The 20,916-nt window shown below is 36.1% G+C and overlaps 1 protein-coding gene across 48 annotated transcripts in view; it reads right to left on the bottom strand.

The window, feature by feature from the left end:
• chico (insulin receptor substrate 1 chico) overlaps positions 1-20,916 on the bottom strand; it is a 182,111-nt gene that overhangs the window by 84,543 nt on the left and 76,652 nt on the right. For 45 of the 48 annotated variants that reach the window (XM_067088011.1, XM_067087976.1, XM_067087993.1 and 42 more), the window contains 3 exons: positions 8,137-8,249; positions 4,197-4,399; positions 1,664-1,800 (listed from right to left, as the gene is read on the bottom strand). In XM_067088011.1, coding sequence (XP_066944112.1) covers positions 1,664-1,800; positions 4,197-4,399; positions 8,137-8,249 — 453 coding nt within the window. Of the gene's footprint in view, positions 1-1,663; positions 1,801-4,196; positions 4,400-8,136; positions 8,250-16,008; positions 17,430-20,916 lie in introns of those variants that run through there. The other 3 variants (XM_067088026.1, XM_067088022.1, XM_067088000.1) reach the window with 3 other exon arrangements.

Below are 20,916 nucleotides of genomic sequence, written 5' to 3'. Positions count from 1 at the left end.
ATCATACGAAGATGGACATTACCATCCAATGGCCTAGGGGTTGGAGTAGGTGCATCCACCCACTTTCAGAACAAAACTCAATTTGGGATGAGCCAAACAAAGAACTTAACTACAAATAAACCTATGACCTTCTTCTGGTGAAGGTATGATAGGAGGGTAAATTCCAAGAGTTTTTGCACCTCACAACATCAAAGACTGAAGGAGCTGTTGGCAAGGTATTCAGAGGCAGCCAGGGGAGAGGAGACAAGATGACAGGCAGTGAAGGTGTGTTGGCTGTAGAGACAAGTGGAGTTGGGATGTAGCAGCTAGAGGTAAGTTTACTTAATCTGATTTATGCCTGTATGGTCTGATGACCTGGCACTCGAGCTATGAGGTTATTCAGTACCATAAGTCAGGTTAAGGAGGCAAAGAAAACCAATGACCTATGGAGAGAGCCTGAGTCAAGGAAGCAGTAGGCAGAGCAGGTGGCTCAGCAGGGTAGGCTCCATCACAAATTATTGGAGAACTAATCAAGCACTATGGACATCAATGAAATTAATTCCTTTATTGAAACCCCTACTGAAAGGAGCTCAGGAAACACACAGAATGGAGACTCCAAAATTGCAACTATTGTAATCTTCACTGAGCAAAACTCTCAAGTCCTCTTCTGACATACAGAACCAACATTCAAGAGTTTGAGGGGCAAAAATGTGAGTTTCCATCCAAAGAAGACATGAATGAGATACAGGTTCTTTCAGAGAGACCTTGTTAAGTACAATAAGATACTGTTACAAGCTAAAGGTACACAAGCTTAAACATGTAACACTAGGCCAGAACACCACAGTAATCTAACTGGAAAATCTAGAACTAACAAAGAAAACCCCAGCACACAACCATAATGTAACCTCTAATATTAAAAGCCACAACAATTCACTGGATAATGAAGCAGACAAGCAGAACAAGGGAAGGACAAATTAATTTTCAAAAACAAATACTATAAGATATCAAGGACCTAGGGGTTACTGAGAACAAAGTCAAAAATCATAATGGAAATGGATGACCATATCCATATTTATGACAACAAACACCAGTGGCCAAACCAGACCAAAATGAATTTACATTAATTACATTATAGAAGTCAAATGATTAACCAATAACAATCCTGAAAGGACAAATGAAGAAACAAGGACTTCAAAATAATCTTCTTTCAGTAATCCACAAGGAAAATGTCAAAGATGACAACCCAAATTTAGAAATAATGAATCACATGAACTAATATACCCACAAAAAAATTGTTTATGAGAAGGATGGAAATGGAATGGATAAAAAATTAGAATTACAAGCACTGATGCTGGCAAAGGTGATTCATGTTGACTGTAGCAAATCTCATGAAAAAGTAAGGATGATGCAGAGTGCAGAGGTGGTATTTATAACATGATGGAATATGCATTCTGTTTCTTCAATAATGTAAGTCCAGAGAAACTGAGATTTCTGTTTCCATAGACATAAGGCAGTATGACGAATGGGTTTACGGTAAAACAAAGGAGTTTTATTTAGAGGGACTATTATAAATGGCCCATTTCATATGCTTTAATAACAAATGATTAAAATTTTAACTCAAGCTAACACTATTGAGTTATTTCAGTGGTCTGTTTAAACTACTCAATAACAAATATATACTTACTGGAAATTCAATTTTATGGCAATCTCCATTTCTGACCATGGCAATGGATCTATATGTTAAGCATATACGATATTCTCCAGTGAGGCTTTTGCTGCTTCCTAAGCTGCGTGGTTGAACCACAACTAGCCATACATGTTCTGAAATAAAAAATAACTGATTTCAGTCATCCATAAACAATCAACGGCATAAATAATACATGAAACAACCCGATCTTGAAAACAACAACAAACATATCTAATATTCTTTTCACTGTAATACATTCAATGACTCTTGGTAAACATCACCTGTTCACTTTGCTATTTTAAACACTATTTTTCATTAGTCCATTTTTAAAGCAATTTTCTCCTTTCATCAGTACTCTGTTCCCTTTTCTTATCTAGAATGCTCAACTATCATGACTATTTCAGTGTCCTATGTACCTTCAGAAATGGAATTTCAGAAGTTCAAACTGGGTGCAAATGGTTTTAATAGAGCAAGAACACACGAGTTATTTAATCATTTCCATCTTTGTTATTTCTCTACCAGGGTTTCTCTTTACTCCTGTATTTCTTATTCCACACTGGGCTACTTTCCCTTGTTGGAACTCTGGGATTTGTATAATTTGCTTTACCAACTTAGGTTGAAGCTTGGCTAATAGTAAGATTAATAATAAGAGATGATAAGGCCCTAGAGAAAAAACAAAAGAAGGCATAACTAAGGTTTATATTTAAAAGTTCAAAGCTGACTGCACAAGGAAAAGGGGGCACTCCATTAGAAATTACCATTCAGCCTGGGAGCTAAGACATCTCAGGAACTGCATTTTATTCAGACATCATCTATCCACTGACTATTTCCACAAAGACTGATTCACTCATTAATGTATCACTCAGGCAGCTGGATTGTTTCCCAGGAAAGTGGTCAAGTGTTAAACCTACAGGCACAGAATCTTGCACAGTGGCACTGCAGCACCACATGCAGTATCTGAACTCTGAAGGAGCTTGGAATATCAAAAACAGGAGACTCCTTATTTAAAAATCTGCCTCTTATTAAGGCAACTGAAGAGTGCAAAAAAAATTTAATCATTAAATACAGCACCCACTTCAAAACATGTATGACGTTCGAAGGCTGAGGTAAATATTCTACCAGAAAACCATTCTGAGTCTATGAGTACAACACACTTGAGGCAGGGATTTTGAGTAGCCTGCAGCCAAATCATCATAAAACAGCTCCACATTACAAGGTAATTCTTCATTTTCCAAAGATGACTAGGCAGGGTCCCCTCAGTGTTGCACAGTGTGTTAGTATAAACTCAAGTGTGTTTTGTATGCCAAAAATGGTCTCAAAATTTGTACTTTGAACATCCTTGCACTACTAGTGAGTGCTGAGGTATCTCAGGTATTCCAATCCTATTATTTACCTACTTTTTGTGTTTTTATTTGATCTTGATTTAGTAATCTAGATAAGAATGAAGAAGATAGTTCTAATACGCTCTAGTACACTTGTTCACATACAACTGTCAATTTTGTGCTTGTAGTTATATTCAGTACACAAGTCAAAGCACTGCTACAGTGTTTTGTCTATGAATTTAATTTTCAGTCACTTGGTCACAGTCTGTGCATTTATACCTATCAAACATACATATATAATAATTTTTTCTTTTCATTTAAACATATAAATTGTGAAAACCTGCATTCACTGTTGGTGTTACTAATTTGCTCTTGTCTATACCTACTAAAGCAACAGCATGGGTATTATACAATATTCATTACCCAAGTAGGCTCAGGTCTAATCTAGCATAGATTTTAGGGTCATTCCAATTTCCATGGTTCAGGGTTATTTCAGTTCACATGGTTTGCTACTACTAAGTTCTTACTGCACTCAAATTCCTAAGTGTTATTGGACTGTGGCAATGCTAGCCCAAGCATCCTGCTACAGCGCTACCTCAAGTATCCTATCAAGGTCAATTTCTGCTCATGAATACACAATAATGCAGGAAAAGAGCAAAGGATCTTCCTCTATCATAATCCATGAATTTACTTTCTGTACATGCCAGAGGGTCAATGAGAAATCAATAATGTCTCAGGGGTTGGTGAATTTAAAAAGTCTGGGAGACCCTATTCTAAACCTTGATTTTTATTCACTGGCACTCAGCTTGAATAACTTCATTGAAAGCTGCTTCATGCTAACTTTACAAGTCTAAAAACTGCCATTAATCAAATCATGAATGAAAAATGACACACCCATAAATACATGAACACAATTAAGACACAGGTATTTCAATTACTGGTCACCATTGGCCAGTAAAGTATACTAAGGTCAACCACATTCAGGTAAAACTGAAGCAACTAACTTATTCCTCCACATGGCATTTTTATGAAATGAAATGTACACTGAATATCACCAAGTGAAAAATACCATCCTAACAATCAACAATGCTTCAGAATAGAGATTTTAATTATTTTTCTACCAACTGTCTTTTTGATGGCCGAAGAAGCACAAAAGCTTTTAAGGTTCATTGGGTGTCAAAAATATCTGTTCAAATATTGCAACTTACCATAGAGTTTCTTGGACTGACCATCACTTTCCGAAACCGACTGCTGCATGTGAACTTTAAGTGAACTAAGCCATTCGTTAAGCTCTGCTTCAGATTCAGCTGCCACACTTACAGAGTCCTGGTCAGTGTGCAATGCAATGACATGATTGTGCTTAGCATCCTTCTTCTTGTTGATACTGAAGCAAGACCGGAGAATGATGGGTCTGAAAACAGAGAATAAGTAGGGTCTTTTAATTAAGAGGGCTACATATATATGCATGATCACTTGCTGGTTCTGCCTGTATTATATCCAAACCCAAACTTGTCAGCACATAAGATCTGTTGAATAATTAAAACTACCTGAGGGAAACATGAATATGACTTTGATAGCCAGGAGCATTAAGTATGAAAAAAAACTTTAATCTTTTTTTATAAACATGAAAATTAACCATAAAATCTTGTGCCAGTACAATATTTTGGAAAAACATACTGTATATGGTTCTAGGGAAGTGGACTCCCAATAATTTGACCCTATTAATTTCACTCCTATTTTTCTGAACCCTTTGTAATGCCATTCTGTTTAGGTAATACCCAGCAGTACTGTAATTTTATTCCAAGAAAATACATTTATCTAATGTATTCACAGTATGTATAAAGTGTGTTTAAAGGATTTGTATGGAATGTACTTTTAAGATGCTAGAGTAAACTTTTAAAGTATCTAAACAGAATGTACAGTCAACACCCTACTTACAAATGGGTTATGTTCCAGACAGCCGTTTGTATCTCGAATTGTTTGTAAGTTGTTTTTTAATATGTAGTGTATATTAACTCAGGAATCATAGATTATACTATTATCACTACATTTTTAAATCATGCAGTATTATAAGGAATTATTTCAGATGCTAGGAAGGTAAAAAGAATAAAATAAAATTTAGATTCAAGCTATATTCAAAATTTAGTATTTTTCAATACTTTGAAAGTTATGAACTTGGGAGAGAATTTTGCAGGAGCAGCGTCTGACATTGGAAGTTCATAAGGTAAACAATGCGCACTGCCATCTACAGAAAAAAAATACATGCTAAATACAACAAATGGGAAATGGAGAAAATGAGAATTCATCAAGGAATGAGGTAAATTGGGAAGATAGAAATCCGTTGGAATATTTTACAAGTATGAATGAGTATTCTTGTGATTGTAAGAAGAGTACATGGTAGTTAAGCATGAGAATACTTGGGAAAATGAGGAAAGGAGTTAAAGGAATAGGTTCTTCTCCTTCCTAGTGTTCTGTTCTTTGCAAAAATTCTTACTAGCAGAACAGGCATACAGAGCAAAATCTGAACTTGTGACGCTGTCTATTCGTATCTATAAATGTTCGCAACCTGAATGTTCTTAAGTAGGGTGGTGTCTGTATAAACATTTCAAATCTTTCTAATATTGAAAAATACATATAAAATTGAAATTATACATATCAAATATTTATAAAAAAAAAACAAAAACATTAAAAAAGAAAGAAAAACATTAATAATTTAGCTGGCTAGCCCTTACTCTCAAGAAATTTTTTTCGTCAGGGGGTCATACCACAAAAGAATATTTTCCATAAGCCCATTCACTGTATACTTCCTTTTAATATAACTGACTTGACTCCCTTCAAAATAAACTTTTTCCAGCTGTGCAAAGTACTGGTCTTTTCCATGGTTGAAATCAGCTTCCAAAATGCTGGGAAGAACATTAGAAAAGCAGGCAGTCCCCAGTTTACGACAGGGGTTCCGTTTTTACGCCGTGTCGTAAACCGAAAATCGTCGTAAACCGAAAAATTGCCAAAAATCGTCAAAAATCCTTACTTTTAATACTTTAGGTGTATTGAAAACAATATAAACTGCATTTTTATTGAGTTTTTCATCAAAAAAAAAAAAACTCCAAATTTTTATTATTCTGCCGTTTTGGAGCCACATTTCTTCCGTCGGATCGGCACACAACGCGTCGTAACCCCGGAACATGCGCCGTAAACTGGGAAATAATTTCTGATGAATATATTTGACAAGTGTCATAACCTTGGAACGTCGTAAGCCGGATCCGTCATACCCCGCGGACTGCCTGTACATACTTTCAAGTATATACTTTAAGATAAGTGGAAAAGACATGCAGAAAGAGCGACATGAAAATAATTAATGCATATACTTAATATGAGCTTTTTAAAGATTCACGAGCAGCACTGAGAATTTAATTTGAGGAGTAACTCTGAGGTTGCAAAATACCGGTTATATGTTTGTTCTGTCTAATCTAGAAAACAGCAAATATTGGAACACCGAAAATATTGGAAATGCTTAACTGAACATGCATTGGAAAAAGACTGAAAATACAAAGCAATCTAACAATAAGTTTGATATGACAAATTTTTAATTAATTTGTATTTTTCATAGCTACATGGTTTTAATGTATGGATAAATTCTTCTAGCGCCAGCTGGAAACCAGCAAAAATCATATAAAATTGTAGAACAAGGAATTGGTGGCAATGGGGTTCGGCCAATGGGATAAGAGGAGAGGCATTCAGTTACTTCCTTACCGCCTCTCTAGCAGGACATGCTGTTGCCCTTCCTACCGATGGCAGTGTTTTTGGTGTTAACTAAACAAGTTGCCAGTTTACCATGGTTTACAATATGTACCAGTAATGACATTACCTGAGTCAATAAACCAGAAGTCTACATACCAGCTGCTATGTATATATTTATGAGACACACAAGACATTTACCAAACATCTACACCCTTTTCCTAATAGGCCACTGCTCATTGAAACATTTCCACCACTATTCCTACTTTACATGCATGCATTCTGGCTTCTGATAAACGTTAATCTTCAACCCAGCATTTTGACTGACTGCCACGTATCTCCTAGGCCTTTAATTGCCACCTCTCCCCTGCCCCTCTAGTCTAGTGTGTAACAGGCACGTTTAAGTTGAGTATACCTTAGTTTAACCAGACCACTGAGCTGATTAACAGCTCTCCTAGGGCTGGCCCGAAGGATTAGATTTATTTTTCATGGCTAAGAACCAATTGGTTACCTAGCAACAGGACCTACAGTTTATTGTGGAATCCGAACCACATTATAGCGAGAAATGAATTTCTATCACCAAAAATAAATTACTCTTATTCTTCAATGGCCGGTCGGAGATTTGAACTCGCAGCCAGCAGAGTGCTAGCTGAGAGCAGAACCCACTCGCCCAACGAGGAGCTACAGGTATGTATAGCCTTTCCATACATCTGTGCTCAATTTCCTACTAAAAATAATAATAATTATTATCTTGAAACATCAAGAGCAATAAATAAGAAATCCTTTAGTTTTTCATTTCCCCAATTGGAAAAATAAATTTAATTTAGTTTGCCAACATAGCATATGCCTATTCCTTACAAGTTTATGATGCCTCTACTGACCTAGGCAGTGAATTGGGTACCTAGTAAGCAGTGTATACAGCCTTAGAAATGCAGCACCCTCCAGTCTACACATTCTACATTTTATGATTTCTGGAAGAAAGCTTTCTCTACTGGATTTAGTTTCTGGCAAGTAAAGGCATGTCTGACTACAGTATTATTATAATGTCACTTGTTACCAACACTGTAATGTTATTTGTTAACAATCTTACCACAGAAGATGGATGGATTCTTTTTTACACATTATTTGTTAACAATTTGACCACAGAAGATGTATGGAGTCTTTTATACACATCTCCAAAACACATTTTTGAAAGTCACAAATTTGTCAAAATGGAGAATACTTTTTTAACAATTTCCTCTGCAAACTCAACACAGTACTCTACAATGAAATCAAAATAAGAGATGCGGTTGACACTACACTAAATAAAAAAAATATCTAGAGAGAGAGAGAGAGAGAGAGAGAGAGAGAGAGAGAGAGAGAGAGAGAGAGAGAGAGAGAGAGAGAGAGAGAGAATATTCTTGTTATGCTCACTTTTTAGGGGGAGCTCCTTGTCTGAACTTCTTTTCAGAGTCATAGTACTCAAGGCGTGCAGGGCTGTCAGGACCAGTTCCACGACGAAGGACAAAAAACTTCTTTTTCATGGTCTGTAAAGAAAGAAATACAGTACATTAGCTGAAAAACTCAATAATCAAAAGCCAAATTATCAAATAAGTAGCAAAACAAATAAATGAGCATATCACAGTCTTTGTGCTGGAGGTACCATTTTTCCTTTAAACCTGGTATAGCTCCTGAAGTTTATAAATAGGAAGTTTTAACGTACAGTAAGTACTGTATCTCACATCACTTAATTTTACCCTTTCTCTCAAGAACCAACTGATAGGATGGTACACAATACAAGCATGACAGATACTGATTTCAGTTTTAGTGCATTAATTCTGTGTCTTTCCAAACCCACGCTGTGATAAATTTAACCCATAATCATAAGAGGCTCATTTAATTAATATTCAATTACTATTTATTTCATGACCAAAGACCCACTCAGGTTTTATTATTATAGATTATTCATAACATTATTAAATATCCATACTAGTATGCCAAAACCACTGCTGTACTGTAAAATCCAATCAAACAGTTTTACAGTACTGTACAGTATACATGAACTAACTGACAGGGCCCATCACCTGCGACACACAAAAATAACAACTGCACATTTAGAATATCATAATATTCTTAATGACTATAGTACAAAAGACAAGAAAAATCATATTCTTCTCAATACATGAGAACACAAATCACAGGAACAGTCAAATATTGGAATAATAAAAAACAAGCTGCAAAAAAATTCTGTCAAGTCAGCTGTAACTGCTATTCATATGCATACAGCTGATATGGTTCCAATGGAATAATTTCAACCTGCATTGTAAATTCTATATTTCAAAATCAAAATGCAGACTGAACATGATACAAGTCCCTGATCAAAATACAAAATTCACTTGACCACTGGATAAGCAGTTTGTGCATGGACCTCTAATACCAATACAAAAAATTATCCTAAGGAAAACAAAGGTAGTGTAGCCAACCCCTTTTAACACTGCCAAATGCAAGAGAGGAAACATCCCATTCTGACAATGCTAGCGGTGAGCCTGCCACAGAAAAATAAATAAAATTTTTCTATCTCAACAAGAAGAAACATCAAGTGTCACCATAAATTTGGTGACTACTAGAAGTATCTAGTGCAAATTTCTACAGCCAAAAGGACTCCTCATTAATGAAACAATATCCCCCTTGCAAAAAGTTATCCAGCTCTGAACAAAGTTCACCAAATAAAATGTTCCCAACCCCTCATCTTATCCCTTGCCACATGCCATTACCACAAGTCTTCACTTTATGTAGTTACAAAACAGTAAGGTTAATTTCTCATACGACCTTGTCACTCACTTTAACCCAATCTGCACATTAGCATTATTGGTGAATTATGCTTGCCAAATATTAAATCACTATCTCAAAATACTTGAAAAGTTGGGGACAAGATTAAAGTTCTTTTACCTTTAAATATGACCTTGACCTTCACATCAATCTACATACTATCATCATTCATGAATTACGTTTGCAAAATACAAAGACTATCCTGTATGCTGTATTTTAAAAGTTGTAATGAAAATTAAATTCTTATCTGACCTCTAACCACCATCAGGGGTTAAAATTTACAAGACTTTCTCCAAAAAAACTTTAGCGGTTAATGATAGTCCCATGCCCCACCTTCAGTAAAATGTTCATATAAATCAAGCCATAATTTTAGCAAAATCCTGTTATCAAATAGAAAAATATCCTGGCCTCAAAAAACTTTTTTTTTTTTCAGAGGTAAAAATAAACAATTGTACCTAATTTCAAATTAACCTAACTAATTAGGTATCTGTGCACAAAGACACTAGTCTTTTAACAGGGACAAATTTAATACTGTAGTGCACTTTCGCTAGGAGTTGCACAAAACATCATCCACAAACTTTACAGGGAAATATGATTAAAAAGGGTAAAAGTCTGATTCACCATCTATGAAATGTGATACCTGTTGGTTGGTAAGAATCCATAGGTACAAACTAGGCTTCTTGTACTCTTGAACACTTTACCAGACTTACAGGACATCTTATGGCAAGGGACCATGAAGGCATATACCTGATTAATCTAGCACATCCAACCAACCATATATGCACATATTATGAGTGACTTTCATTAAATTCATTTACATGATTTTCCCATCTAACCTACAATGATTCTGGCAAACAAAATTATTTCAGGGAATTGCACATTAATTCACAAAAAAGAAGAAAACTTGCATGCCCCCTGTAAAATAATGGTGTTATATTTTACAAATTCAAGGAAATGGTAGTTCCAAATTTGGCACAGCATTCGTTAATACTACAAGGTACACAAAAATTCCAGTTATACTCTCTGCGCTAAGCTACACTGACAAATACTTCATACATTTGGTTGCTGTCGAAATAACTTATTTTAATGTTTATAATAAAATGACTTATGCAAGCACGGACCCTTGTTCAAGAATGGCAAGGCGTTGATGGGTATAAGAGGTATAGTGTGGACCTCAAAACACTGCTCACCAACCGAAATGACACTGGTGAATGACTCATAATTTTCTTATTGTTTTTATTGTAAATTTTCATGTTAATAAGATATTCCATATTTTAATTTTTTATCTGAATACCCGAATAGCGACAAATCCCACGCTGTCCCTACACTGCAAGCGTAAATAACGTGTTAAACATAGTATTGCATTTACAGGCTAGTTTTCACTGTAGTGGAGTGTACGCAGTGCATGGCACTCAAACATTACCAACAACAGGACAGCCAACCTTCACACGCTATGGCAAATCTAATAATGAAAGATGATCAAAACTGAATCCTTTTTATCCTTGAAACCCAAAAGAGAAAATCTCTAACTTCGTAAATTTCCGTGATAAAAAGTAACTGCAGGTAGGCAAGGAATGATTCACACCATGCAGCATATCAGGGAGTGGAGTATGTTCCATCTATGAATGGAGGCAGAAGAGTTGTAACATGAACTATGTCAAGAAGAGAGAGAGAGAGAGAGAGAGAGAGAGAGAGAGAGAGAGAGAGAGAGAGAGAGAGAGAGCTACTGTAAACACGCAGCTGCTTCTGACGGCAGAGCTGTTGTCGGTGCCAGACGTACGAAGCACCAACACGTCAACCCATGGAGGAGATCAATGCCGTTTCCTCACCCTCCCTTTCCCTTATCCCCAGCACAACCACACATCAGCAAAGTCACAGAAATCCCATCTCGTCACGAGTGTGCAGTAATTGATTCCCTACGCAGAGCCAACCACTCAAGTTTACGTACCAATAGGATACAAAATGGAGGAAATTAATTATTTGTTCGTCGGCAAATTGACTGATTAGTTTAGACCAATACGAACCAAACTGTGCGAACCAGATTGACTTAAAAGCGAAAGCAGATGTACAGTTTCCTCTCTACTTTGCTGAACCTTACTTATGACACTATTGCGTCTTGCATAGGTCACTTAAAAACACTTGGATTAATCTTTAAGCTAAAGAAAAACTAAGTTGAATCATCCCATAAAACCAGGAGGTGGCAGACTTCCTCATGAATGATCGAATAAAGAGCATATGACGTCGTGCACCAGCAAAACTCCATTGGCCGCGATCGAGAGCCATACGAGGTGTCAGTAAGACATTGGTAGCAGCGATTCCGCTCATTTCAAAGGTTGTTTTAATTGACTTCCTACTGCTACTTTCATAGCACAGGCGTCAATTTAACATAAAAAATGAATCCTAAACCTTATTCAATCACAACGATGAACAAAAAGTAAAGGATACGCCTTTGTGACGCAATACAAATGTGCACGAGTACATACACAATAACTGAATGTTTACGAGTTTATAAAATTTCATGTCATATAGGGCACACAAATTTTCAAATGTACACTCATTTACCGACCTTACACTGGGCATAATAGCTGCAGACATCTTTTGATGAGGAAAAGAAAACGCCGACTGAAACAGATCCCTCATGCAAAATTATTACCTTTAATTCATCTCTACGGCTACCGTTCTTTTTATCATTATTATTATTCGTATTCACCATCCTTGCTCCATCTCTGTACAGAAGAGCTGCCTCAGCAATCGCTTCATGCACTGCAACTTAAGCAACCCTTTTACACACCACCTACTATCTTGCTTGCTTGACCTATTCTGCGACAACTCTAAATCACACCATCATTCGACATACTCCCAAGTTCATGGGACTAATTACTCTGCCACGACAATAATAAGCTCTGATACTTCGGTTTCATAAGACTCATCAATATCTTGTCGAGAAATTAATCCAATGGTCTGCACCATTTTGGAATTCAATACATAGAAAAAAAGGTACAGATTGACCCCAAACTTGGGGTATGGATGTAGCTAGTTTAATTATTCACCAAAAGATATGATTTGCTAGTTTTTGTATGGTATCCTAATTAGCAGTCAACTGGATATACCATTTTCTACGATTAAATTACGAGTAAAATAATGTAAATCTGCGTTCAACGGGAAATATTAGTCAAAAATTTGTTTAGATACGGAGAAACCAGTGTTAAATAGTATTTGCACGGAATATTTTGAAAACAGATGAATGAAATATTATCCCACAAAAAACGTGTATGTGTATGTGTATGTATGTATGTATATATATATATATATATATATATATATATATATATATATATATATATATATATATATATATATATATTGCGTGTATACATATATGTACATATATGTACGTATGTATGTGTGTATATATAATAAATATATAATGTATATATATATATATATATATATATATATATATATATATATATATATATATATATATATATATATAATATATATACTGACGTATGCAATTTGGTTTGGAAAAGAAAATGCAACCATTTTCTTTGGCAAATTAAGTGAAGTGGTTCTATCGCTAATTTTTTCCATGGGTGTCAAAAATGATTGTTGCTTACATTTTCTGGACTGACGCATACACCAAGGTAATAACAGGATCAAATTTAGACTATACAGAAACCTTAACAATATTTCCGCATGTAAGCATATGTGTACAGTATCTGAATTCTGGCCATAGCAAAGAAACCAGTATTTTCACCCTAAAGCTTATAAAAACGTCATACTACATTTATGTAGCCCTAAACATACAGATGCGAATTCATGTAATTAAAATGACTTAAGGCTAGAATACTAATTTTACATTCAATTTGAAGCTGAGTAGTTGTACTTTACTGCAGTCAAACAAAAAAGTTAAGCGCAGCTGAAGAAAAAGTTTAATATTATACCGTACAAAATCCTCGTAAAAATACGCAATGAATATGCTTTCAAGACAAAACGAAAAATTTACCTTTCTAATGATATACAGTTAATAGCTGTCTAGCCATCATAACCGTCGTAAAACTAACATGGCTATTAATGATACTAATATTCGAAGAGTCTGTGTTTGTGAGGCCCAACGGGGGATTCAAGCAAAAGAATAGGATTGAATGTCTGTGGGAAGGATGGCGGGACAAATGCGGTTACCAGACCATGTAGGGACTCGTCAGGCAGCTTCCTCCATTCCGATATTTCCCGGCCCAACCCTACCTATCAAACAATTACCCATCCAAATTGACTGACCTACTCTCAATTCTGACTGAACAATCCAAACAGGTAAGTCTGGCCTAAGTCACTTAAACTGAAGCTTTTCATACACAGGCAGTTGCAGTTGAAGTTTGAACTCACCGGACTCGCAACAACAGAGCGCCAACAAAAGCAGTCACTCCGGGGACAGAAGCAACGACGGTAACAGTCTTAAAAATATTTTAATCTTAATATATATATATATATATATATATATATATATATATATATATATATATATATATATATCACAAGCCAATAAAAGTAAAGGAAAAGGTATTGGAGTACACTTGGAGGAGAGTCGAGACCCAGCACGGCCCAATGTTTGAGAGTCTTTAAAAAAAATGTTTCTTTAAACAAATTTAAACACTTTTATTAAAATGCACTAAAAAGTAAAAAATAATTTTTTGCGACATTTCTTGTAGCATTTCCTTCCATGTTTGGTGCCCACATGTTTATTTCTGTAGACTTAAGCAACCCTTTTCCTTCCATGCTCGGTGTCTACATTTTTATTTCTGTAGACTGTAAGAAAATCCTGGTCTCAAAAAAAAAATTTTTTTAGTGCATTTTAATAAAATCGTGTTTTAAAAAATTATATTTTTATTTTATAATTTTTAGCTTTGACAGAAACTGTAACCACTTTATGATTGTACTAAAAAAAAAATGAATGTGATATCCTTGACTCAAGCCAAAGAAGGCTTGAAAAATCCGTAGAGTTATTAACTGGTTCTACTAAGTCACAGAAGGTACGAAAAATCCGAAGATTTTCATACAAATCCTGAGATCTGGGAGAGGTCACTGTAGACACTGGAGGTCACTGCTGACCTACTGATCATGTAAGGTTGTATTGTCACTAGGATTGAGTAACCATGCAAAATTTCAAGTCCATCGGACGAAGGGAACAGGTCGAAAATTGAGTTTCAAGATTTGACCTAGAAAAACCAACAAGAGAGACAAAAAAGCACGCTAAATAAAAGCGTATATAATATAAAAAATGGTAAGCCATCCCTCGTGACTCTGCTTAAGACACAGACGACCCAGTAGCTACGGATAACAGCAGACAGTGATACTGACGCCAATTATGCAAAACAACTTAAAGAAAGGAAAGTAAGTTCCTCAATAATAATAATAATAATAATAATAATAATAATAATAATAATAATAATAATAATAATAATAATAATAATAATAATAATAATAATAAAATGACAAAAACATGACTTTTTATGAGAATTTGGGAGTTATGGTTTTGAATATATTTAATGAAAAAGCTTTACGTCTAGGTGACTTGCCCGAGGAAAAAATGTGGAATGAGGAAGCAGGAAAAATTGAAAATATGCACTTACAACAATAAAAAAATAAGGAAAAATTGAAAATATGCACATACCACAATAAAAAAATAGTCTGTATGAGTTTACAGATGAACAAAAGTGTAGTAATTCAGTCATGCGGAGAAAACGGCAGAGGTAGATAGTGAAAAGGATATATTATTCTTAAAGACTAAAGGAAGAGATGAAGATATAGAAAAGTATTAGACTACGGGAACATTATACTATATGAAATGATTATGACATGCTGGTGTTAGGAGCTCTGCTGTTTAGCTGATGTTAGCTGATGCTGATACAGAAGTTTTCTGTGATAAGAAAAGGTTTTCGCATTTTTGCGAGGTCGTCGTCTTACGTTCATATCCCTTCTCAAGGAAAAACGTAGTTTGGTCTCTTAAAAAAATCCACTAAATGTTATTCTTAAACTGTTCTAACATCAAAGAATTCAAATCATAAATTATCAGAGAGATTACATGCTTGGAAGATGTTTTTGATGTTACGAACATCAGTGCAAATCAAGCCATGAAAGTTCAAAATAAGGTATCCTGGGACATCATCAACCCTTCACATTCAGCATGACAAAGCGAGCCAGTCGTTCTATCCTATTACAACACAATGCAGTTCGGACCGCATCTCTTTATATGAAAATAGATATATTAAATACATCACAATGTGGTAACTATCAATTTGGATCCCGTGTGGCCTATCTGGGAGAGGGTGATGGAGGGTGTACAAAGATTCGTTTTTGATCAGTTGGCAGTCCGTCGTTTGAGCTTCGTCAATTAGTCTCAAGGTCATTTTCAGATCACTGTGGTGAACATCATGAATGTAACAACACTGTCATGATACTGTTGTTGCTGATTCGTACCTGCAAAGTTTTAGCCAGTTAGCTGAGGCTGAGAGTAGTGGACAAGACTTAGTGTTCTAACCACTGTTATCACTCGGCAGGCTGAGATGACTGTAATAGCCTCACCCAGGGTTGAATTGCGATGCGGCCTAAACCGTGGACAGGGCATGGGTCTATTCTCATCCCTTTAATTCCGTGCATAAAATTCAATATTATTCACATCTTAGCTTTCATCACTTTTCACTTACACCTTCATGCGAGTACCCGTATCTCGGTGTATTGCACGTTCTTCTTAGTAAACGTTGGCAGTGGAGGTCGATGATCCGGACTGACGACGTACATACTGAATTTTCACAAACTGGTTTGCCCATGGTTTGCGTTCCAGAATAATAAATATACGAAAAAAAATTTGCATCGTCCAAATTTAGTCTCGATAAAATTATTCTCCCCTTCCCCTACCCCTCCCCTCTCTCCCCTAATTAGCAGCAACCATATATTAAATCGCCATCGTCACTAGCAATAATTATCAATACCAGCAACACCACGAAAAGGAAATAACGGACAGAAACGACAATAATGACGACGCAGTTGCTGTGTTTAGTGTGTCAGCAGGTCTGCTCTACCTTGGCGGTGCTCGGGGAGGATGGAGGCCAGCCCCCGTCCCTCGGCGAGCATGGGCGACCACGGTTGTGGAGGGAGAGGTGAGGGAGGGTAAGACTGCGGAGACTACAGCCTGATGTAATACCTCATACAATATAACTTGTACTTTCCGCTATTTGAGAAGGCTTGACTGGAGCGTTTTTATATCACGAACTAATTAGACTATGTCGTCTACGAATTTACGTCGTGCGTGTGCATCTTTGCCGAAGGACACATGAACGGGAATAACTGAATGACGGGAACAAATTTCCTGCAACGTAGAAATAAGAGATGCCTACTACGCAGCACGACAAACTTACGGTTAACATTCCGAGGGAGAAAAATACGCATTAACTGCACTGGTTACTTTACACTTTTTTTTTTTTAAAGAATAGGCCTGGTGCAAATGTGAGTCAGTATGACACCAATTCTCCCAAATTAAGAACAAAAAATATTGTTCTCTTCTTAAGCTACGCAAGAAAAACTCCCAGATGTAACGACTGCAACAATTAACACAATATTAATTTCAGCATTAAGGAAGAACATCAATTAATCTTCTTATTCATATATTCAAGTGAATACATTAACAGTAATCTGAAATTGATTATTATGGAGGTTTGAAGGTTCTCCAAAGTTCGTCTCTGACGCACTTTGTAGACATCAGAACTTCTGCGATGTCGTTAAATAATAATGATAATTGTTGACTTGAAATATCTGATACACAGTTTAGCATGTAAGATGGGACTTTTTTATATTTGGACACTATATACACAGGGAGTATATTTTTTTCATTTGTCCAGCTCTGATAAGACTGTTATCAAGTTCGGTTTGATACAAGTCTGCATGTTCTATTGCGTAATGATTCATTTTTAAAGTATCTTATATGTCACAATCAACCTTGACTATTACACTATAAAAACAGAAAAACAATAGTTGTTGACTATCTGTTCGAGAGGTGATTAACCTTTTCTCCTATACAGAACAGCATGCGCGTATGAAAAAGTGGTCCGCTGGTGACGAATTCCCATTTGACCTCCTTCAGATAAGATCTTGACCCTGGTTCCACCACGGAATGTTGGAGACTCGTAAAAAATGCTAAGACAAATTCTCTACTCGTTCTGCTTTTCATCAAAATATTTTGTTGAATGCAATGGCGTTCTACTTTCGATCATACTGTAAATAAAGAATAATGTAAACGAAAAATAACGTAAATATATAAACTGTGAGTTTCGATATAGAATCATTAGGCCTATTCACCAAAATACCAACAGATGACTTGTTATTTATGTGCAAGATTTTAAATTTCATTTAAACAGGAAACATTAACCTCCAAATTTTTTCATGGCCATGGGATATAACCGTCACCAGTATAAGTAAACTTTACATAGAGTTTTGAATGCAGAATATTTAATAGCAATAGTATTCCACAAAATGTTAAGTAATTTATAGATGATATACTGACGACATAATATACTGCATATACTGTATATATTCAGAAGGGGAGAGAAATTAAACAATGTCGTCGGTAGATTAAATGATAAAATTGATACAAACTTAACTTCAAGACAGAAATTTACTGTACCCTAATCCTTTGTATTATATTCATATATATATACTGTAAGTATATATATGTGTGTCTGATGCTGACGTGAAAAAATGTGCGTACCGTAGACCTAAACACTGCAAAACCGTTTTGAGTAGGCCCAAACCAATCTTCAAAATGAAAGGGTTCCATTCAACGTAGCAATTTTCTCTAGATCTCCCGAAATATCATGTTCAGATATATATTTTTTTCTAGCAATATCCATGATAATGATTACAGATTGGTGTCTTATCAAACCGCTGGTATGCTATTTACGTTTGTCGATAGGCAAAGATGTTCTAGTCATGACATCGTTTGCTGTAAATACAGACTTAAGTTCTAGTCATGACATCGCTTACTATATATACAGACTTACGTTCAAATGACATCGCTTGCTGTATATATACAGACTTACGTTCTAATCATGACCACGCTTACCGTATAAACAAACTTACGTTCTAATGACATCGCTTACTGTACATATACAGACTTACGTTCTAGTCATGATATCGCTTACTGTAAACAGAGACTGACGTTCTAGTCAGTATATTCCTTGCTGTACATACAGACATACGTTCTAGTTATGACATCGCTTACTGTAAATGCAGACTGACGTTCTAGTCATGACATCGCTGACTGTATATAAAGACTTACGTTCTAGTCATGACATCGCTTACTGTATTTACAGGCTTAACGTTCTAGTCATGACGCCGCTTACTGTACATACATACTGACGTCCTAGTTATGAAATCGCTTGCTATATATAAAGACTTAAGTCTGGCCACGACATCTCTTGCTGTAAATACTTGTGTTCTAGTCACGACATCGCTTGCTGTATATACATACGTTCTAGTTATGGCATCGCTTGATGTACATACAGACCTGACATCGCTTGATGTACACACAGACTTGACATCGCTTGCTGTACATACAGACTTGACATCGCTTGATGTACATACAGACTTGACATCGCTCGATGTACATACAGACTTGACATCGCTTGATGTACATACAGACTTGACATCGCTTGCTGTACATACAGACTTGACATCGCTAGATGTACATACAGACTTGACATCGCTTGCTGTACATACAGACTTGACATCACTTGCTGTACATACAGACTTGACATCGCTTGCTGTACATACAGACTTGACATCGCTTGCTGTACATACAGACTTGACATCGCTTGCTGTACATACAGACTTGACATCACTTGCTGTACATACAGACTTGACATCGCTTGCTGTACATACAGACTTGACATCGCTTGCTGTACATACAGACTTGACATCGCTTGCTGTACATACAGACTTGACATCGCTAGATGTACATACAGACTTGACATCGTTTGATGTACATACAGACTTGACATCGCTAGATGTACATACAGACTTGACATCGCTAGATGTACATACAGACTTGACATCGCTTGCTGTACATACAGACTTGACATCTTGCTTGCTGTACATACAGACTTGACATACAGACTTGACATCACTTGCTGTACATACAGACTTGACATCGCTTGCTGTACATACAGACTTGACATCGCTTGCTGTACATACAGACTTGACATCGCTTGCTGTACATACAGACTTGACATCGCTTGATGTACATACAGACTTGACATCGCTTGATGTACATACAGACTTGACATCGCTTGATGTACATACAGACTTGACATCGCTTGCTGTACATACAGACTTGACATCGCTTGCTGTATATACAGACTTGACATCGCTAGATGTACATACAGACTTGACATCGCTAGTTGTACATACAGACTTGACATCGCTTGCTGTACATACAGACTTGACTTTGCTTGCTGTACATACAGACTTGACATCGCTTGCTGTACACAGACTTACGTTCTAGTCATGACATCACTGTACATAGAAACTTAAGTTTTAGTCACTGTATAGCTTGCTGTAAATACAGACTCCTGTTCTAGTCATTGCATCGCCTGCTAAACATAGAAGAGGGAGAACTATAATCTATTTATAAATATAATGAGTTAAGTTCTATTCATTACATCGCTTACTGCATGTACAGATAGACCTACTGTATAATCTATCTAAACATCGTATAAAAATCACATCATACCTCGACGCACGAACAATCAGAACCTACATACTGAGAAAAAGGTAACACGTACCAACGTCACTCTTTGACATTTCATTTTTGCACATTCGTGCATTACGCCACAGCAACATTACAACACATTAAAATGCAAAGGGAAGTTCGGATCGCTATTAGTGTTTCAGAAGATCACATTGTTTACCCTTTACCTGCTATAACTTGAAATCATGATAATGTGTTGCATGGTTCATAAACATCGGTAATTCAACAACGTATTCCTCTTATACAATTCTCTTAATTTCAAACACCGTATGGTTCACCAATTCAATTCAGTATACAACTAATAAACATAGAAAAACTGTCCCGCCAGCCGATATACTTACAAGACATGAAATTTGCAAATCTAAAGAGGATTTTACTCATCTTACTTAGTAAAAGCCCTACAAAATGTCGAGGACTAACATTTTGGATATACAAAACAACAGAAGCTTGTCAATATTGAAACTAACAAATGCATATTGAAAAGAAAGTCGATGATGTATAAATTCCGGACCCTTCATTAATCTTGAACTAAATATCATCACTCTAGAGTCCAACGCCCATAAACGAAAATGTGTTTCTCGTAT

The sequence above is a fragment of the Macrobrachium rosenbergii genome, chromosome 44, assembly GCF_040412425.1.
Source record: "Macrobrachium rosenbergii isolate ZJJX-2024 chromosome 44, ASM4041242v1, whole genome shotgun sequence".
Lineage (NCBI taxonomy): Eukaryota > Metazoa > Arthropoda > Malacostraca > Decapoda > Palaemonidae > Macrobrachium > Macrobrachium rosenbergii.
This window is presented reverse-complemented; position numbering and strand designations above follow the sequence as displayed.